Source organism: Phaseolus vulgaris, chromosome 3 (assembly GCF_051622355.1).
Source record: "Phaseolus vulgaris cultivar YP4 chromosome 3, ASM5162235v1, whole genome shotgun sequence".
Taxonomy (NCBI): domain Eukaryota; kingdom Viridiplantae; phylum Streptophyta; class Magnoliopsida; order Fabales; family Fabaceae; genus Phaseolus; species Phaseolus vulgaris.
This window is the reverse complement of record NC_143500.1, coordinates 9002533-9026007: the sequence shown is the minus strand read 5'-3', so window position 1 is coordinate 9026007 and position 23475 is coordinate 9002533. Positions and strand designations below refer to the sequence as shown.

Below are 23475 nucleotides of genomic sequence, written 5' to 3'. Positions count from 1 at the left end.
CTTGATGCAATTGGTGTCCTAGTGACTACTGAAGATCACATTGAAAGAATTCTTGAAGAGTTACCAGAAGATTACAATGTATTTATAGTTCTTGTCACATCCATTTCTATATCAATGAAATTTTCTCCTCCTTGCCTAAGAAGAACAGTTTCATAGGTATAAACTTAACTAAACCTTGTTTCAAGCTAATGCTACTTCTGTTCAGTCTCAGTATCATAAAACCACACCTTTTCGTTCGTCTTTCAATCAATACTCTTGTATTGTTTTCAGCATAAACACATAAGTCAATATTCAATCTAATGGACACAACCTTTTCAACGTGATTCTTGGAACTCATCTCCTTTTGCATCCTAGAAACTATACAAACTTCGTTGTCAATTATGCTCAAAATATGGACATACTGCCTTTTAATGTTGGCACTAGACTGGTAGGCAAACTCCTCCCACGATAACCACCAATACGACCCAATTTTTACTCTCTCCACTGATGATGGTGAACCTTCCATTCTTGGCACACCCCCCACTATAGAGGACCCTTTTTGGTATCCGAACAGTGGGACATCTCATCATATGACACATGATGAAACCTATTTCATTGATAATTAAACATATAAAGGTTATGTAAATGTTAAGCTTGGTAATGGTCCAGTATGACCATTTCTCACATTGGTCCTGCATCTTGTGTTTCTCTTGTCATCTTTCTTTACACAATATTCTGCATGTTTCTGTGATAAATAAAAACTTGTTAAGTGTTTCCAAATTTGCTCGTGATAACAACATTTTCTTTAAGTTATATCTTAATTCTTGTTATATGAAACATTAGGTGACCAAACAGGTTCTGTTTCAAGGCACTATTAAAGATGGTTTATATTTTTTTTTCTACTCTAAGATCATCACCATTTTGTGCTAAATACACTTATTTTATATCTGAAAAAAAATCTTATCTTGTAAGACTTGTTTGTAATAGTGTTATGTAGAACACTTCAACCATTAAACACGATTGAAACATATACATAATTAAATTAATTTCGACCATATTATTTGTTGTGGTAGAGAAAAAAATCATCTTATAACTGGTCACATTTATAAGTTGAAAATTTTCTTCCTACACCTCCATAGTTTTTTTTTTTTTCATTTCAATAATTATTGTAATTTCAAAAAACTCTTATAAGTTTGTATTTTAAATTTTTTTGTAGAATTCGAAATAATGAATTTCTTTCGAACTACAAATTTAGTTTCCAAATTTTACAATTCAAAAGTCTTTAACTCACTATTTGCTAACCTCACGTCAAACACAACAAAAACGTAAAAAGTTACACTTAATCACTTCTAGCAAGACCACGTCCTTTGATCAAAGATGCAAGTCCTAACATGCATTTAATGCATGTTTGTTTTACCATTTAGTTGCCATTATTGGATTGAAATTATTGCAATTATTATAACTACAAACACGATTTTAATAGCTTAAAAAGTAATATTTAATCTTTATTATCTTTCTAAATAGTTTAGTAACATCTCTTTCTCTAAATTACTTTAGATTTAATATATATTTTTAAAACGATTGAAATTGAGTAACGTTTTCATTTTAATTAAATGTTAATTTTTTCATTTGTTCTAAAACAAATTATATCAAATTTATAACCATACATTTATTGAAAAAGTGGAATTGTTATATGTCATTAATTTTAATCAGTGAAAAAAAAATCTTGAATTAAAATTAGTTTAGGAAGAAGTATATTAAGTGGGTTTAAATGTAACTTTGTATGTGAAACTTCAATTGTTTTAAAATTATTTTCCAATGTGTTTGATGATAAAAAAAAGAACACTTAACATAACTTCCTATTCATATTGTGTTTATGATCTCACATTTAAGTTTCAATCTAATGTTCCAATTGGTTGAAGAAATAGAGAAAAATAATGAAAAAGAAAGGAAGAGAAAGATACAAGAAATGAATAGAATTGATTTAAATAATAATTTTAATTGTTTATTGTTGTTGTTATTATTATGGAAGGAGAATTTTGAAAATCCAAAAGTTGATAGGTAGAGGTTAAAAATCATGAATGATGAGGTGAGATGCATAAAGCAATTGTCCCCTTACTTTCTTCTCTTTTCTTCACACATCACATAACCAAACCACCATTCATTGTCCATTTCTCTTTTCATCTACAAATCAAACTACCACCAAACTTCAATCCACCACCACCACTATTACCACCAAAAACACAACGTAACAACACTCTTAACAAAGGAAGAACCAACTTTCAAATAAAATAGTAAAGGTAGAAAGGGTACTTTAACAGGTTCTTACATCAGTTCAACTTTCTGGGAATTGACAATTTTTTTTATAATGTTACCATATCTTAATATAATTTATAAAAATCTTTTCTTTCACAATTTTTGTGTCCAACGTGCTGTTATTTAAAAGGATTACACATCCAAAAAATTATCATTTATTATTCAAAAGATCACACACAAACTATTATTTATTTTCATGGTATTTGTGCTGCATTTCCTTAATGTGAATAACAAATGGCATAGCATAATAATGAGAATCAAATCTATTTGTGGTAACTCTCTACAATAACACCATTAGTATAAGAAAATTTGCTGCAATGATCTAACCATCAAAGATTTGCTTCAATATTCATAATCAAATATCTTATAGGATCACATTCATCAAGCCTATAAAAGCACAAAAATATCAACAGAACAATTCTAACCCAGAAATAGGAGTTTATTGAAAATCATCCAAATAAACCTCCTAGCCTAAGTATGGTAATCAGAAGTGATTGGTTGTTCTTATTTTTTTTCTATCAAACATTCTTGTAGTTAGGAATAACACTTAAAAACTACTTGTTGATGTTATAATTGATATCAAGAGATACTAAAGCTTTTCCAAGAATGACATCATATACTCATAAAATAAAAGAAACAAAGAAGAATACTTATTTGTAGTCTAAACCCTAAATCCTAAACCCTAAACAAAGAAGAATCTTTAAGTGTTTATTAAATAAGAACTGAACATAACCCAACAACTAGGTGTGGAATGTAAAGAATGGAGAAGCAGGGAAAGTTGATTTGTGGTTCTTTTATTGCAATAGGCCATAACATGCCCAAGAGAAATGTTGGAAGTTGCATGGTAAGTTGGTAACCCTCCCAATTGTTATTTGGGGAGGAAAGAGAAGGAGAAGCGTATGAAAAGGAACATCTTTGGAAAGTGCATACGGAAGAAACAAAATGAAGAAAAAGAAAAATCTTCTAACTTGTCTTAACCTACTAGCCTCAAGTCAAGAAGAGATAAAAAGAAGGACACCCTTTTTCCACTAGTCTTGAGAAATCATCAGGTATGCTTCTACTTTCTTTTGGATTTAATATCTTAAGAGAGAATTCAATATCATTGGAGCTTAAACCATACTATGATCTCTTTATCTAAACACTTCCATATAAAGAATATTTTGAAAATCAACACCTATCAACTCTTGAACTAACTATAACTATAACTATAACCAACCATGTTACTAATTCTTTCTCAACAAATTCAACTGTAATCTTGATTCCCCCTTGGATTCCCCAAGATGGAAGGTACATACCAGCACTTCCAACTAACTTGGGAGTAATAAAAAAGATCTACTTGGGCAAGAGGCTTAACCACTTGGTACAAGTTACACTAAACGCTATCAAGAACAAATGGGGTGAGACTTTCACACTCAGACAAAAACAAAACAAAAAATATCAATGCCTAATCATCCATTGCAGAAGCCCACATCTAACCACCATGGATAGAAGCTTCCAAGAAAAACACCTTTGATTGCAAACCCACCCTTTAAAAAAGGAACTAAAACTGTCTTCATTGAGGACTAAAAGTCCAACACCAAACTCTGAACACAGCTTTAAAACCAAAAATAATAGAGATCATGCTTAAAATAACCAAAAGAGGCCTTTCACTAATCCTGGAAATAACCAAAAGAGGCCTTTCACTAATCCTGAAGAAATTCAACTTCACCTTCCTATGCCATGTTCACTGCACCACTGAGGATAATACAATACAAAGAGTCTTGTAAGACACCACTCTTCTAAAAAAATCCTATTCGCAACTCGAGTTCCCCTATTAGAACCAATTGGAATAGCTTGGCCTTTGGCCCTTAGCAATGATGACAACTTTTTTAGATGACAGAAGAAGCAGTAGGAAGTGATGAGGCATGCACCAAGTGCAGTAATAAGTATTGATCAAACCAAAACACCAGCAACATGCATGCTTGTAATACCATTTACAACTATAAAGATGATGCATCAAACAAGCACTTGAAGTAGACCAAAACAATATTAATTAGACCTTCATTAAATGATGTTACATTACAAAGTCACAAAATGGAACAGCAAATTAGACCAATGATAACAGTTCATGAAATAACTCTTTTGTCAATCAAGCAATCCCCAGATATCATTAGCCCGAACAATACTACCAAGTAAAGAAATCAAGAGCACAAATAGTGCTAGCTTCACTGAAGCACTGATAAAAGAAAAATGACATCTTAAGCGGAGGATTTTCTGCATCAAATTTCAAGACTGAGAATTTTGTGAAACATGGAGGTGGTGATGTGGCAGACAAGATTAAAACTGCTATCCATATCCATATCTGAGCCATTGTAGGATTGTGATCAGAAAAAAGCAAGGATAACATGTTGCCAAAAATGGGGAAAACAACAAGAACAGATTGAAGAATGACAATAAATTTTGATCACCCTTGTGCCTCTTCCAAAATTGCATTTGATCAAATATGACTGACCTAAACTGGAAAATGCAAAAACTGGAACATTCAAAGGCTCAAACAAAATCTTCAAGAAACAAAGCACTAAGATCCAAGAAACAACCACGATCTCAATGAAAATAAAAAAATTCTCATTGCTGAATCAGAGAAAAAATCCATTGAAGAGTCTGAGCTAAAACCACATCAATATCAGAATCTTGAGTTTTGGAGAAGCGGGGAGGGAAGCGCAATTGTAGTGAAGTGAGGAAGAGAGGACGAAACTGAGCTCATGGAAAGCTCTATGCAGCATAATGAAATCTTCCTTTCCAGTAGATGCCAACACTCTGATTCCAGGTTGGGAGACATAATAGAGCCCAAATGGAGAAGAAAATATTTGTTGAATGAAAAAATGAGGAAAACAATACAATTAGGCATAGATGGGCATCAGATAGAACTAGAGAATCAGCACCTGTCAACTAACTCCAAGTTACCAACCAATTTGAGCTAGTATTTGAAATTGAAACAAAGAACAAAGACCAGACACATCTGGAACAGAGCAGAACCTTCAGGGCGCAAAAGACAACTAAGGCTCCAATCACACCTAAACTCAGGGTGACATCAATTCAAAGACAGTAAAGACACAGTGCAGAAAATGAAGACTGGAACCTCCATATCTAGACGTAGAGGACAAATTCAGAACAAGACAAAGAAAGGTGCAAAACATGAAGTCAAGAATGTATTTCTTATTTGATTAATTTCTATTTGAGGCCCTTCTCAAAAGAAATTGGAAAGCATACTACAAATACCCTGCCCCAAAAAACAGAACAAAATATTTTCCAAGCCTTGTCTCTTTCTTAATGTTTTCCCCTTTGACCCCAAAGTGCAATCAAATATTGCCAAAGATCCATCCAAAGAAGATTAAAATCCAAAAAACAATAGCAATCAAACCTTATCATAGTGGGGACAACCAAATAAAAAAATTAAACAACAAATTTTTAGAAACAAGAAATAAACAAAACTAGAAAGCTTCAGGTAGGAATATCAGCTTGATTTATCCAAAGCATTTGCATTATTAGATAAGGAGCAAATTAGAGTCATTTTGAGTTCATGGTAGCCCGTTGTAATTGGTTAAACTTTCCAACAGCAAACTGACAAATTATATAAACCCAGTCACCTGTTCGGGTTCCAAGTGTAACACACCATACATCATACGCTTCAGCATTCACTCTTAAGAAGAATCCGGAGGAAGTACCTCAAATGAACTCCATAAGCAAGACAGAACTTGAGAGCTCAAGACAGCAGATAATCAAAAGATATCTGAAGTCAGGAATATGCCTTGGAAAACCCTCTTGTATAGGGTTTGTTAAAAGCAACATACCCATCATGTTTACTCCTTGGTGGCACTTTCCTGACCATAAAAGGATGCAAATGTGAAGCTTTACTGACCACCAGAACCGCGAAGTTGCAACCTCTTCCTCTCAAACTCAAGCTACAAACGAGGAAAATGTAAAGTCAATATCACCCAAGTTTTGCATTAAAAAGACTATTACGGTAAATTATTACCAAGAAATAAATTGTATTATTTTCCGTAAACAGTCATTATTAGAAATCACTGAAAGTTGAATGGATGAAATTTAAACTGCACAGTGCAACTGCAATTGAAAACCTTGTTGCCTGTACTTGTCCTAAATTTCTTGCAATTTTTCTATACAGAATACAAACATAGCTTCAACAGTGTGACCACAACCACAATTGAAAATCATGAATTGAGATTTAAACCAATAACCATGTTAGGTAACCCCCAATAACAATGTTAGGCCCATTGAGGACGGGTTTATGTTAGTAGACAAGCAGCTGTCTATAAATAGGAAGAGGGATTGGGAGGGATTCCATCTTGTCATTTGGGAGGATTACTTTGGCATTAGAAGGTGCAGAACCTCAAAGTTCTGCAATCATACTGTAATCTGGGGAATCTTCCCATTTGTCTCCATAAATCTGATCCAGTTCCTACCAACTGGTAATTGAGATCAAATCTAAGAGCTGTGGGGGGAAGTTGTCAAGAAAATGGCTTCAAGATTGATTCCTAAATCTGATGAAAGGAAGATTGGCGGCTGATCAAGGTTGAGCAATATTGAGGCCAAGCAAGTTCATGAAGATATGAAACCATTGTGGGTTGTGGGCATTGGAAGGAGGGGCTCTCGTGCTGGGTGGAGAACAACCAGAATGCAAAAGGTGGACTTTCAGAAAGCAATCTTCAAGAACTGCAACCACGGCAGCAAGATCTAGAAGAAAGAAAGAAACATGAAAAGGTGGAAGAAACCACAGGTAGGAAAGCAAGAAAATGGGCTTAACATTCTGAATCAAGAACCTGAAGACAGAAACAAAGATAAACATTTGAAGGTGGAAAGCATGAACCACTTTGGAGAAGAGGCAAAATTCAGCAAAGAACTATGATAGGTCTCATCAGCCATCACATGCAATAGTTCAGGTTGTGTTATATTTATAGAAATAAGAAACCGATAGTATATAATCAGGAATATTGTTAATTATAGAAATAACAAGTTGATCCTATATAATCAGGAATATCTAGATTATATATGTATTATTAGGAACATGTTTATTTATTCCTATAACATTTTTATATAAAATCTCCTCTATTTCCTTTTTTCTTAATATTAATAAAATACCCATGTCTTCTAGAGTTTAACATGTTATTGGACCTCTCCCAAAACCATGTTGGCCTAGTAGATCCAATGTGTCCAAAGGATTTTTTTTTTCCTATTCTTGTGAACCCTTCTCCCATGTTAGATTTCATTGTTACAGCACCCTCTGCTTAGGGTTTTTTCCTCTAGCCTTTAAGAAAAATGTCTTCCAACACCACATCAACCTCCAATAGATTCTCCCATCTTTTCTAACCATATTGTTAGTGTTGAGAAGATGGACCAATCCAACTGTTCCACTTCCACTGCTAAGTCACCTATTGCTCCTACATAACTAGTTGATCCATCTCTAACAACATTTGAAGGCTTTATCAATTGGTGTGTGATAGATATGTCAATCCACTAGTAACATTGCTTCAGTGCCATACACTAGTCATTCATCTGCTTGTCTCAAAATCAGCTTCTCTTGGTCCCTAAGTTATTGACTCTAGTGCAACTAATCACATATGGTAACCGTTCTCTTTACTATTCCTTTACTAAAGTTGTCAATTTCCTGTTTACAATTGTTGCAGCATTTTTATTACCCAACCCCTCCCGCCACTTACTGTTGATTTTATTCTTCATATCCCGAATTGCCCTTTAAATCTATTGTTCGTTAATCAATTGACCTAATCTCATCATATTATCCTCATCTTCACTGAAAATAATGTTAACTTACAGATCGTATATTGGGTTAGACGATTGACGTCAAATGTGAGTCACATGGCCTTTACTATCTCATCGAGATTGATATGCGCATTGACGATCTCTCAAATGATGATTCATGCTCAATTAGGAAATCTTGCTTAACAAAATTGAAAAGCATGGTGTCAAGTTTAAAACATTTGTCTACTTTGAATTGTGAATCATGTCAATTAGGAAAACATGTTCGTCAGTCTTTCCCTGATAGTCTTAATAAATGAGCTTTATCTTCTTTTTCTTTAGTTCATTTTGATATGTGGGGTCTTTCTCATATTGTTACCTTTATTGATGATTACTCGACATGTACTTGGATCTAGTTAATGAAGAATCGACCAGAAGTGTTTTTTTATATTACAGCCGTTTTATAATGAAATCAAAACACAATTTGGTATACCCATATGCGCTTTTCGCAGTGACAATGTCTATGAATATTTGTCTAACCAATTTCATGAGTTCATGACATCCAATGGTCCAAGCGTGAGCTACGGCGAGAGGCAGCAATTTGTTTTCATGGGTATGCTTCTCAGGTTGGTTTTGGGGGTCTAATTTGCTTACAAACCCTAGCATAAAAGCAAGCACACGTATTGGGCCTTCAGAACCAAGCACCACATAAGGTAGGGTTTCTTTTTTGTACAAAAAAGGCCCTTCAGAAGACGAGTAAACAAATCGAGACGACCCAACGACCCTTCCATTATGCAAATGGCACGCATACTCGCTTTGATCTGAACGGTTCACGATCTGCCATGCGAGTCACCTTGCTTTCTCCTCCAAACTCGTTTAATTGTATGAGTATGCAAGTATACTCATGATTTTCACAACACGCCAAATACTGTTTTAGTTGTAGAAATAACAAGATAATCCTAAATAATCAAGAATATCTAGATTATACGTCTTATTCAGTGCCATAAATAATCAGTTATGGCGACGACATGGCAGAAACTGGTGGCAAATTTCCTGATCGCCGCCACAACATGGCGGTGGCAATGCAGAATTTTCGTGACAGCAGCTTTTTGCATGACGAGATGCTAGAGGTAAATGGAGATAGCGGAAAAAATGAGAGAAGGAGGTTGAGCGGCAACACAAGGCGCGATGAGAGGCGGTGTGCAACGGCAATAGGAATCTTAAGCAATTATTAGGGTTTAGTCACATCAATTGACTATTGTTATTAGGTTAGCACTATAGCATTTTATTTGGGTCAGGTATGGTATGACCCAATTCTTAGATTCTTTTTTGTTGCAGTTTGTTTTTTCGCATACCATCTAAGTCATGATGCCTATTGTTTGAGTTATTGATAATATTTCAGCCATGGGCCGCCATGTTGTGGTGGCAATCAGGAAAGTCACTACCAATTTTCGCCATGGCACCGCCATAAACGAATATTGATAACACTGAGAAAACCCTAATTAAATTAGGCCATGTCATACCCGACCCAATTAAAATATTATAAGTTAACCTAGTAATATTCTAGACATAATAGTATTATTAGTTATGATTATCTCTTTCATTATTTTTGCATTACAATTATATTTCTGTTTTTTTTTTAAATTATCTATATGTATATATTAAAAAATTTTACCGCAATGTTTTTGCCATAACCCGTTATGGTTTTCGTTATAACTTTATAAAGGATTTTTAGAGTCCCTGATATTGTCCGTTATCCGATATTTTGATAACACTGGTCTTATTAGGAACATTATTTATTCTCGTATCGTATCTTTGCTATTAGAGTCTCAGTTCATTGTATTAATTCATTTTTCTCAATATAAGTAAAGCGCTCATATAGGTTCAGCTCAATGTTTCTCTTCCCTAGAGTTTCAGACTCTACAATAGACATGGGACCTTTTCAGCATACTACAGAGTTTCCAATGCACTATTTGGCCAAAAATACTGCAGAAAACAGTGTAGCCATATCAACCATAGGACCATTTTTGTGTTTGACCCATGTGGGGCCATATCAACCAACAGCTATTCACCTTGAGGACAAGGTGAATGTGTTAGGAGGCCTTTTGTTAGGCAGCCCCCATTAGTAGCAAGTTAGTTATGATAGTCTAAGAAATACAAGGGGTTATATTAAGGGGCCTGCTACTGATTAAACCAGTAGCGATATATAAAAATATATGAAGAGGGATTTTATCATGTCATTTTTTAGGATTGGGGCCTTTGGGCATTGGGAGGTGCAGACCTTTGAAGTTCTTCATTTTTTCTCCAAAAATCTGATCCGGTTTCTATCAAACTACCCAAATCCCTCAGCGCAAGTCATTTCAAATTAATGGTAGTAACACTACTAAAAATAGCTTCTTTTAGAAAAATCAAATGTAATGAACGAAAAAGGGAAACAAAGTTCTCTTGATAAGTTTTCGTTTTGCACTTGCTAATGTTGCTTAAATAAAAATGAACCATAAATGCCAACAGCCAAGAACCTCTAGTGCACATAATTCAATACCAATCTACACGATATTTTACATGCCACTAATACATACATTTAGGCACACTAAAAAATAGCAAAAGCACGATATTTACCACTTTCTTCACCCGTTCATTTGCAGCAGGAGTACCTCCAACAACTGATTCTGGGTGATAAGGACTGCCGACGCGCACATCATTCATCACAACTATGACTGTCTTGTCCCAGCGAACTGGAAGCCTGAGTACATTCTAATGTCATCAGTTGAAAAGGAAAATTAACCTACTGAGAAAAATATACAAAAGCAAGAAATAAGGAAATCCTAAGGCAGAGGCACTCTTAAGGCAAGTGGGGACCGGGGTTATAATGCTCTCAGGCAAGCATCAAAAAGTGATCCAGAATAGATCTCAACATGAGGTATCAAGTGATATCCCCTTTTTCTAAATTTGAATACAACTAAAAATTCACTACAAAATAAATAAAAATTAGACAGATACTATTCCTCTAAAGAATGGCTGTTATCCAACATAAACACTGCAATTTCAAATGTGACATTATCACAAAATAATTAACTAAAATATTCATACAAACTGGGAGAAGGACTAAAACAATTTCAAGAATATACAATATATGTAATAATTATATACTTGGGTTTGAGAACAGCCTTCATAGTCAGAAATCATACTAAAGTTCAAGTACTGCATTAATATCCACAACTTACAGATAATGACTGCAGTTTCACATCACAATTTAAATCCTAGGAACAAGAGAGGAAAGAAATCTTCAAGAAAACAAAGGTATATCAATTTTCTAGCATATCTATTCTAAAATAAGCATACACAAAAAAAATGATCAGGTATTTTCCTTTCTCTTTATAGCCCCACAAAAAAAAGGATAAAAGAAGGAAACTCCCATTCCCTTCATATTTTTTCTCTGGACATTCTGGTGATGAAAGTTGGGAACATTTAACATAAATATAATGCTACTTTTCAGTTTTAAGATAAAAAACAATCAAACATAAGAAACCTTAACAAGGCAAGGGGTATTTTATTTTGTGTAGTATAAGAAACCCATACAAGGCAATGGTCTTCCCCTTAAAATCATACAGTCACCCTCTCCGAAGCATGGGTATTTTATTTTGTGATCCAATCAAGTACAGGTACATGTAGAGGGTACATTTAAGCATGATAGTTGAATTGGTATACAAATTGTGAATTGGAAGATTCATTTTCTGAATCATGAATCAAGTTGTATTGTGAGTAGTAAGATTTGTGATCATAATAAAACATAACATTTATATGCATAAAAGCACAAATTCATGATCAATAACTAAGCATTTTTATTTTAGTTTCTAAAATATCTAATTTGGAAAATATATCTATTTAGATTTAATTAAAATATAAAACTTGATTATAGTGCATCTAAATTCGAATTTTTATATTTTCCAAGTGTAGATTAAAAGAGATAAGAAAGTCTTATATGAATAAGGTCCAAAATTAAAATTAGAAGTCCAAAAAACAATGTTCAAACTGACAGTCCACGCCCAAACACAATTAGTCTGGTCCTAGAACTAAAAGAAAGAAGTTGTTAAAAGTACAAAAAAAAAAAAACACAGTACTGTGCCATGACTCCAAACAACCTTGAAAATTTTCCATATATATGTCTCACACGACCATTTTTTATTTGTCCTGTCTTGTGAGGTCACACATCCATCTATCATTTTCATTTTTGCTACTCATTTTTCTTGTTGTCGATGGCAGAAAGCCAATAATCTGTTATATCATATAGCAGATAGGCATATAGCAAAAGTTACATAACAGTCTAAAATATATATATATATATACACACATAACAACTAGCATTATATCAACTCAAAAGTTTAATTGGCTGAAGAGTTGAAAGAAATGACAAGAGCATGCAGGACGAATGTTGCAACCTCAACATTGATAGGGACCACAATAGTAGACAGAGTTGCAATTCCGAATGTGAGAAACTCCACTATGCAACAGTGCTATAGAGCCACTAGAGTGGCTTTTAACAACACTGCTTGTTGTCCCTTTAAAACCTAGCATTTAATACCATATAATATAGGCATATGTAGCAGTACGACAAAACTTCCCTGTGAGCTTGCTACATAATTGCCAATCTCAAATAACCTCCAATGCCTTTCTCCATTTTCACAGTCCTACTGTGCAATGTCTACACTAATTTCCTCCTCATTTTGTAATATTGGTCCAAAATATTTAAATTTAGAAACTTGCAATATGACACCTTCCATTTTTACATGCAATCACAAAATAAATAATGTATATGCTACACATAGAGAGAGTCAAAGAAACCCATGATAAATAATAAGGTCAGTTTATGCACAAATCACCATCAATCTAGGAGCAACAAGAGCATGGCAATGAAGTCAAAATATGAAAGACGATACTGGAATTAATGTAAGAAAAAAAACGCGACAAATATTAGTTAAACGTGAACTTGGAAGGAAGATGTAAGAAAGAGACACAAGGAGGGAAAAGGTAGTCCTGTTAAGTATGAGGAATAGAAGTCAAAACAGAGTTAACTTTAAGTGAAACGGTCAAGATAGTTTTCAAATCAAATTACTTTTGTGAAGCAACAAATGCATTAGAAATGAGAGCAGGAAAAACAATTTTACTCAAAATACCCTAAACAACATTGTTTTAGGGGTAAGAACGGATTATGGAATATAGCAGGGAAAAAGTCCGGGTTAAAAACCACTCTGCTATTTTAAATCCCGTAGCAACCAGGCTGCTTTACTCTACTACACCACTATAACACGATATTGACGTCCAATATGTCTCGCTACAGCACACCACTATAATGCTGCAAAAGACCACTACTCAAATACACACTGATATGCTAAATTTGTAGAACCCCAAGGCCACTCCACACCACTAAACACATATAGCATGCCATCAACAACTGCATGAGACTTTGAGCATGGCTTATGTATTTGCTAGATCAGTCAGTTTACCTATTTTTGTTTCTCTACTCAATTACTATATCCCTCCTTACTTCACAGGGCAAAGATGCGAACTTATTAATTTCTTTTATCATACACATTTCCACAACAATCTACAAATATTTTATTATATAAATACCATGCTCTGAAGTCTATTTGCTTCAAAACATAATCAAAGACAAAATCCCTAGACAATACACGCCAGGAGACAAACATACAAAAGCTAAAATCCCGATCCACACCACAGTGGTTAGTTCAACACTATATTTCACTCACACAGCACTTACGTTTTGGACAAAGCATCAAAGATGCTCTGCGCCTCGCTGGTAACACCAACCCCGATCCTCTCAGCATCAGCCTCTGCTTGTCTACACCCAAAAATCATTTGAAGCCACGCATGAATTTCGTAGAAAAACACATTTAAAGAAAACTAGAAAAAAACAAAAAGTTGAAGAATTGCACGAGAATACCTAATGGCAACTTCTTCCCTAGCTTGGAGAGCGGCGAGGTCAAGGAAGCAGTTGGTGGGATCAAGAGGGTCTTCGGCCTGGCCAAGAAAGGTGAAGTCTTTGATGTAATTAGCCTTGAGCAACCGAATGTTTCGACGAGGGCCATGTTTGGAAGGTTCCTGGAGTACGAGGATGTTGGAGGGGCGATCGAAGGTGACAACCTGGCCTTCGAATTCGTCGCCCAACGTTGTCCTGATCGAAAGCAAACACCCCACCGCCAAGTCCTCGGGGTTGCTGATGTTGTTGCTGTTGCCACCCTCCATTGTCGTGCTTTCTGCTCCTTCCTACACTTCCCTCCTACTTTACCCTTCCTTCCACCAAACAAGACTTGTCTCTTTCTTGCACACAATATTCAACTGGGAACCTGTTTAGGGCTTGGGATACCTTCCTTCTGCATTGTTCTAGGTTCTTGCTTTCCGCACCCCCACTTTTGAACCTCCACTCATCACGTAAGGAAATGATAGAAATGCCCTTAAGGATTTATAATTAAAAACATTTAATTTCCTTCTTCTCGTATCCTTCTGAGTTGCATTATTCCATTTGTATTGTGGTTGCACTTTTTCACTCCTTGTGTTTTGATTACTTGGTTGCTGCTTTCCATTCATCTCGAATGGGGTTCTATTGGTGATTGGCAACATTCTTATACAACGAATATTTTTTGCTTGATGAAAAGGTTGATCCCAAAATAATATTGAACTTTGAATTTCGGAATAGGGGAAGTGTGTCTTAGCGGATAACTTCTGAAATAAGTTTTCCAGTACATATTTTTATAATAAGTTTTATGAGATAACTTTCTCAAATATGTTTTTTTGACAATTTTCCAAGAAATATGTTTCTAGAAACATATCTTGGAAAGAGAAGTAACTTATTTAGAAATATGTTTTTTTTATAACTTATGTTTAGCTATCAAATATTAATTTTGTTTACATATATGCAAAGAAACATTTAAGAATTAGATGAGGAGGTTTTTAGACGGATCATGCACACCCAACTATGTCGATTAGACAAAGAGAGCAGGGTGGTGCTAGTACCATTGTTGAAGGTGACAAATGTGAAGAAAATGTGGTAGTTGAAGAGGCTCATGAAGTGGAGGATGATGAAGCCTATCTTGGAGGGCCCGTGGATAGGTTATTACTTTCTAGTTTTGAGGACCATGTGACTAGACAATTACGAAATGGAGTGGTAAGTAATAATGTTAATATACATGCATTGAACTTAATGTGTTATTTATTAGACTCCAATGCTCAAATGAAATTCACTGGTTGTTGTAGGATTGCGGTTAACTAAAATTTGCGCATTGCACAAAAAATGAATAAGTTAGGAACGCCACAAGAATGGATAGAAGTTGTGGTTGAGTTGTTGAGTTTAATCATTTTGGTTCATGCTAGCTACAACACTGCAAAACAAAGGATTGTTGTCTGCCTTTGTAATAAGGTGACATCTAGATACAAATTCTTTTATCTACCATTTGGGGAATTGAGCATCACATTGGATAATGGGTCAAATTAGTTGCTCCTACCCATTATGGGGCAATTCTACACGTACCCTACCTTAGATGCAGTTGGGGCTAGGAAGTTGTTGGTAAAGATGCATTGTGTTGATTGTGCTACTTAAGGATAGCATTGCGGGGTGGGCCAAAAGCGGGACGGGCAAATGCGGCAAGTATGCATTGCCATCCCTAGTACTACTGCAGCTTCAAAGACTAGGCAATGCAGGGGTGTTCATATGCGACTCAATTAGTTGAGAGAGGTATATGAGAAGGCATGCGACAATAGACAATGGACAGATGCTACTTAAACCTATTTGTTGCACCTAGTTGGTTGCACGATTTTCGCATGTAAGAGTGTGACTTTAGTGAGTGTTTCATACTTGGGGTTATTAGTTAATTAAAGCTTGCACATTTTTAATTGTTATTATGATGTAATAAGTTAGTAACATGCATAATAGACAAGTGGCACAAAAACTAAAAAATTAATTAAAGTACATTAAAGTAAGCAACTTACATACAAAAATACTTGATTTAGAAGTAGATGACGATGAAGATTGTCCATGCTTACGCTTTTGAACATTAGATGATGTTGCCAAACCTTTGTTAAAATATTCAGCAAAAAGTTTGTATAATTTTTTCTTGATTTTTTCCAATTTCAGCTCCTAAGTAAGTGAATCAATTTTTCAAAGCAAAAACCTAATATTTCTAACTTCATCCTTGGGTCTAAAATTGCACCAAATGCAAGCACAACACTATATTCATCCCAATATTTCTCAAATTTGACTATCATCAATTCAATCATATTCTTAATTAGTGCATCCTTATCTTTCACATTTTCCATCAACAAACATTAAATTTTCCAAACATGTAAAAATATAAGTTGAAAGTAGGATAACTTGTGGCAGAAATCAAGGTAGTGATATCATAAAAGGGTAAGAAGAACTTACGAAATTTGTCCATTCTCTCCCACTTTTCCTCCAAAGAGCAATATTTATAAGATTCATCAACTAAGTGCAAGCTTCCAAAAGCATGTTGATATTTAAGAGCACTTTTAAGCATCAAATAAGTTGAGTTCCATCTTGTAGGGACATCAAGACATAACCCACATGATGCATCAATATCATTAAATCTTTCAAGACATTGTTTGAATTTCACCATTTTACTCTCTAAACCCCTCACATATTTGATGTCATTTCTAATTTAGTCTAAAACATCACCAAGCACATTTAATCATTCTTGAACAATTAATTTAAAGATGTGTGCACAACAACAAATATGAAAGAATATCAAACCATTTAGTAAAATAAGTTGACTTTTTAAAGTATTTTGGAGAACATAATTAGTATAAGCCTTATCCTAAGTAATACAAAATACTTTTTTCTCTAGTCCCTAATCTTGTAAAAAAATCATTAATTTTCTTAAACAATTCAAAATTTGTGTGAGGGAGATGCATGTAACAAAAGTTGAGGAACTTGCTATTTAACTTCCAATTCATGCCAAAAATTAGATAATCAATGATTTGAAACTCTCAATATTAATAGATGTCAATAAATTTGAAGTTAAGCAAATCTTATTAGGAATGGAAGCAAGCAATTCCTTAAGCATTGTCTTTTCTTTCATATACATTCCCCTAATATCAGCCTTAATAGTGTTTCTAGAAACCATAATTGCATCAAGACACAAGTAGTTTATCTAACTTCTTAGTTCAAGATACTCAACAAATTCGTAAGGCAAATTATGGCTAATAATTATATTAGACAATAATTCACGATGTAAAACTTGATTTATCTTTTTTTCTTCAACTTGTAAGACTTGAAGACTACACTGAGTCATATTTGATGCATCCAAACTCTCATGAAGATTAAAAATTGATCATTTCATTAAGATGAAGATTATGGTTGTGTTAGGTTGTGTATTGAGTTGATTTCGTTGTATTTTCTTTATTGTTCTCTTCCCAAAACTTATTGATCCAAGAAAAATCTCCAAGAAATGACTTTCAAATTGCTTTGGAACTTGTTAAATTTGTTAAGGGGATTTTAATAAGTTGATTAATATATTAGTCTGTTAATATGTGTTTTAAGTGAAGTCTGTGTGAATTAAAGTGGATATTTTAAATGGTTGATTTATAGAATTAATTGATTAAAATTACTTAAAATATTATGAAATTCAAGGAAATATTTTTATTAAGAGTAAAATGTTCTCAAAAACTTAAAATTTGTTTTAGAGAAGAATGTTGACTTTGAAACCGTGACTTAAATTCATTGTTTTCATTCTTAACTAAAATCAACATATTATTTCAAAGTTTTAATATGTTAAAACTATCATATTCAATTTTAGATAATTTTTTTTTTACAATTTAAATATAGTTTACAAAAAAAGGTTTTAAAGAAGGAGAACTGATAGATTTTCATACTTCTTTGAGCAAGAAAAGTATTTTACTAAGCTTTTTAAATCTTGGAGAAAACAATTTAACTTTCTTGGATCATCTTGTATTGGAGAAGTTTTTTTTTTTTAGTTTTACCATAATCTGAAAGCTTTTTCTGCATAAACTCAAGTGTATTCATTCTAAACTAAAAAACATCAAGTGTGTTGTTATACAAAATTAGATAGGGCATTAAACTAAAAAACACCAAGTGTGTTGTTATACAAAATTAGATAGGCCTTTAAGTTTCGTAGTGAGTCTTGTTGTGTGTGTTTAGAAAAAAGATATTGTAGGGTTCAAGAGTTGTTTTCTTGAGTGTCTTGATTTGCATTAATCTTTGGTTTAGTGAATTCCCAGTTGGTGTACATAGGGACTGAATGTAGCTCTTAAGAAAGAGTGAATCAATATAAAATTCGTGTGTGATTCTCTTTCTCTATCTCTTGACATTTTTGCATTCAAATTTCTTGTATTATTTCTTGAACACCCAGAAATTCAATTGTTTGATTAATTAATCTGACAAAATTTAACTGATTAAATTTTTATGATTTCTTCTGGTTAACTACATTTGAAATATATTCAATATTCTAATCAATTTATTTTGTAAAAATATTATTCTAACTCAATTTTTTGCGAAAAACTTTGAAAGTTCAATGCACCCCCTCTTAAACTCGGCCAACGTTTCTAACACAACTTTCCTTGTCTATCTAAAATCATTTAACCCACATCTTCAATTTTTCTTTTATCACATTTTATAACATGACGATTTAAATGAGAAGTACCATATATTTCTTCTACCAATTATATATATTTTGTTGCAATTGCCCTTTCTTATCCATCCTTACCCACCTCAATCTTACTAAAAATACCTTTACCAATTAGATGTGTTAGCTTTATCCTTTTTTTTTCAGGTTCAATAGTTTCATATTATTTTTCAATATTATGTTCCTCAATTTTATGTTCACAAAGGGGCATATTAATACCTTTCTCGTCCATCCAATTTCCAAATTAAGATTCTGATTAATAACATCAAATAAAAGATAGTAAGTAAATTAGAAAAGTTGCATTTTAGAAGATAATATATATTTTTATGAAATTTATAGGGAAATAAATTAGGTTTAAGGAGAACGTATGCCAACCTCAATTATTTCTGAAACCAATTTTAGAGAAAAAAATAATTTGTCACTATATTGACTAAGTTATATATTATTTTAGAGACTAAAAAAATTATTAGAATATAAAATAGTTTCTAAATTGGTATCTAATTAGTTTCTAAGGTTTTTGCTATCAACTATTTTAAATTCTAAAATTAGTAGTTAAAATCTTGATGGATAATTAAATCATATCATCACCACTATGTTGATAACATGAAAAATTAATAAAATACAAATGCACAATGTTTACATGAAAAACATATACTTAATCGAGGATTATGTTAGAATATATGACCTTAAACGATAGGGGGGTGAATTGTTTAAGAGGGATTTTCGTAAACTTTTAAGTCTAGAATAAAAATACTTCAAGAAAACCTTGATTAAGAAATCAGTTTTTCAAAACATAAAGCAAAGGCACAATACTGGAAAAACAATCGGTTGTTTTACCGAAACAATCGGTTGTTTATACCAGTTATCAAATAACAAAACTGAATTTTAAAGAGTTAGGGATAGAGAAAATGTACACAGATATTTATACTGGTTCACTCCAAACCCAGAGCTACATCCAGTCTTCTCAGAAACCCTGAGGAAATCCACTAAGCAATCACAACTTGATCACTTACACAACAACCAAGAGAATGACCTTGAACACCTCAAGACACACACTCTCCTTGGCCAACACACTAACACTAAGATTGTTGATCTTGATCCCCTCAAGAACACACAACCAATCTTAGCAAACACAGAAACGAAACTTGTTTAACAGAGTACAAGGATTACACTTGTTACAAAAGATAATCTGAAATAAATACAAGCAGAATCCTATTCCACAAACTTTGATCAATCACAAACTCTTAGCAATCTCAGCTCTTTGAAAAACTCAAAAACTCTTAGCAAAAACTTGTCAAAGATTGTTACTCAAATATGTTATTCTGAGTTTATTCAAAGATGTAGTTTGTTATCAAATCTTAACGAACTCTTAAATTGCATTAAAAGATTGGTCAAAGCATTTAATGACTGGAGCGTAAGCAGTTAAATCATTTAAAGTTCAGTCAAAGATAAAACAGTTTTTCTGTTATGGTCCCAAAACAAACAATCGGTTGTTTCTCGAATCAATCGGTTGTTTTGGTTCTTAACAGTTCAACCATTTGAAAAATAGTTTTCAATCTTTTTCTCAAAACACTTAAGTATAAACAATCGGTTGTTTCGACAAAACAATCGGTTGTTTTAACTTAGTTTGAAAACATTTTAATTTCATAAAAATTGAGAATGCCTATGCTTTAGATTTAATCAAAGGGTGGATTACAACACTCAAACTACCCCAGAACTAAACTAAACCAGCACAGCAACACCAAGCACAGCCAAGGCTTCAACATCCTTCAAAGGGTTTGGATTCTTCAAAGCTTGACCACCACATGGTTCAACAGATTATGCTATTGTAAACCAAGGATTTTATTCCAATCATAAGACATTATAATGTGAACAATTATTGTATTTACACTAAGAATTAGAGGATACAATCCTAACACTTTCCATGCTTCTAATCAATTTCAATTTCAATTTCTTTTAATCAATTTCAATTCTTATGCTTCTAAAGAACCCTTGAGCATTTGATCTTTCATACTCTCCACATCATTGGATTCCTCCATGACAACTACAATGAGATGAAAATTCTGAATCAAAGTGTGCATGATCTTAAAATGAAAGAGGGCTTTCATCTGCACATTCCATCTTTCCCAATTACTGTCATAAAAAATAGGTAGATTTCCAAGAAATCCTCCATTGCCAACTAGGTTGCAAGAACAGAGAACATGGTCTTCACACTCAATTTCTCAATTAACTCTATAACATACTTTGAATGCCAATTTGTTGGAAGAAGAAAACACACTTCAAAAAATATTACAGAAAACTACATTGCTTATTAATATATTTAAATTAACATAATATATGTTAGTTAATAACTTGTTAACTACATTACAAACTTTTACAAAAAGGTTTTCTTTACTGAGTTATGCGAGCTTTGAGATGATACCATCAAAATTATAGAAGTATTTCTGACGTGATTTCTTACTCAAGTTATTTATTAATAAAAAGAATATTTTATTATAATCCACAAACATGAATTATTTTAAATGAAGAGTGTTTTTTTTTATATATAAAAGCATCTCTCATGAAATTTGTTTATGGGTAAAAATATTATTTTACTATAGATTCCATCTTAATTTTTAAGCAACTAATTATATTTATGAAATTCATTTTAAAATAATGTCTTGTAAATCGTGAAAAAGTTTTGTAAAACAATGGAAAACGAGTGAAAATATCTTTAGTATGCTAAAAAGAAGGCCAAAAAGTTAAAAGCTTTGTTGTGTTCATACTCGTTTGAGCAGTGAGGGTGAGCATCAGAAAAGAAAGCTTTAAGAAAGAAAGAGGAAAGGTAAGGGAAAATGGCTAGAATTTCATCAAACCAAATCAAAGAACAATCTATCTCCCTCACCAAGAGAACCAGAATTGCATTACACATGGAAGGTCTGACATGGGTTATCTTTATTGGAGGTGGAAGCCTAGTGAGTGTCATCTTCCAAGGTTTGACCCTCTTGCTTTTCTCACCCTTGTGAGAAACAAGCACTTGGCTTTTGTTGGAGACTCCATGGCTAGGAATCAGCTGGAGTCTTTTCTTTGCATGTTAGCCACTGCTTCTAGTTCAACCCTTTTGTACAACAATGACAACAACAAGTTTCTCAGGCAACACTTCCCTTCTCATAATGTATCTGTTTCTCTGTATTGGTCCCCCTTTCTTGTAAAGGGTGTTGAGAAATCAAACAGTGGACCAGATCATAATGAATTGTATTTGGATCATGTTGATGAGAGGTGGGGTGGGGACATGGGTCAAATGTCCTTGATTGTGCTATCAATTGAACACTGGTTTTTGCATCCTACTGCTTATTAAGAGGGTGGTTTGGTTTTGGGGTGCCATTATTGTCCTGGTTTGAATCACACTGGAATTGGATTTTATGATGTGTTGAGAAAGGCTTTGAGAACTACCCTCAATGGCATAGTTGACAGGAGAGGTGGTAAAGGCAGTGATGGGGTTGGTGTTAATTTGACCATATTTTCACCTGCTCATTTTGAGGGTGAATGGGATAAGGTTGGTGCTTGTCCAAAGACTGGGCCTTATAGGAAGGAGGAGAAGAAGCTTGAGGGAATGGAAGCTGAAATGAGAGAGATTGAGATGGAGGAAGAGGAAGCAACAAAGGTGAAAGTGAAGGGAATTGGAGGGTTTAGGTTGGAGGCTTTAGATGTGACTAAATTATCCTTTTTGAGACCAGATGGCCACCCTGGCCCTTACATGTATCCTTTCCCCTTTGCCAATGGGGCTCAAGAGCGTGTGTTGAATGACTGTGTTCATTGGTGCTTGCCAGGGCCTATAGACACATGGAATGAGATTTTTCTGAAGATTTTGAAGAAGTGGGAGGAACAACTTAGGATTGAAGAATGAGGTTTACGTATATATTTTTACTGTTTAACATTTGTTTACACAAGTGATGGATATGAATATAGTTGCAGTGGTGAAAAGGGATTTTAATTGGGGTTGATTGTTTTGTTATATTGGGCTTTTCTCTTCCATAGTGGAAAAGGAAATTACTGAATACAATATGAGAGTGACACATGAAGGGTAGTGAATAGTGGATTCAATGATATTTTTGGAATGCATGTAAATTGGTGAGTTTAAGAATGTTGAAGATGGTTTAATTGTGAACAAATTAAGGAGTTCTATTCATTACAGATTATCAAGGATTTCTCTCTTACTTGATATGGTAGCCATCAATTTTGTCTAGTAGGATACTAAATAGGAAACTTCCTCTTGCTTTAAATGTTTTTTGTATATGCAAGGGTGTTCCTATGTCCCAGATTTCATGTTTATACTTTCATTTTCTTCTCTTTGTTCCTTAAAATAAGAATCTACAACTCCATTATGAACTGATACCAGTCATTTCTAAAGGCCAAAACAAGATGCACTCTGTGTTGTTCATCTAAAAGGGGAAATTGACAACACAATTTTCATTTTTTCCAGGTTGATGTGTTCCTGAATCATGACTCAAGTGTTGGCTGACACATGTAGTAATTATTCCATGATCCCAAACTATGTTTAGTATTAGATTATCTCATTCATTATTCATACTATGATAATTTTTCCGTCTTTAATAACTCTTTCATACATCTTTCATATAGGACTCAACGCAGGTCACTTAAAAATCAAATCGAGAAAAAATGTTTAAGTTTAAAAAATGCGAGCAGTGTGCTGCCGACAAGAACCACCACATCATCCCCGAAGACCTTGTGGTTGGTGGGCCTGCGACGATGG

General features: G+C 33.7%; 1 protein-coding gene and 1 pseudogene across 1 annotated transcript; one reads left to right on the top strand and one right to left on the bottom strand.

Annotated features, from left to right (window-relative positions):
- Nucleotides 1-5797: 5797 nt before the first annotated feature.
- On the bottom strand, nt 5798-14453 carry LOC137806490 (uncharacterized). Its single transcript, XM_068606639.2, has 4 exons — nt 14012-14453; nt 13829-13909; nt 10669-10792; nt 5798-6236 (listed from the first exon to the last, which is right to left on the bottom strand). The coding sequence occupies exons 1-4, from the start codon at nt 14311-14313 to the stop codon at nt 6186-6188; spliced, it is 558 nt and encodes a 185-aa protein (XP_068462740.1). The 5' UTR covers nt 14314-14453; the 3' UTR covers nt 5798-6185.
- A 590-nt stretch (nt 14454-15043) lies between these two features.
- On the top strand, nt 15044-22608 carry LOC137839023 (xyloglucan O-acetyltransferase 1 pseudogene; annotated as a pseudogene).
- Nucleotides 22609-23475: the final 867 nt, after the last annotated feature.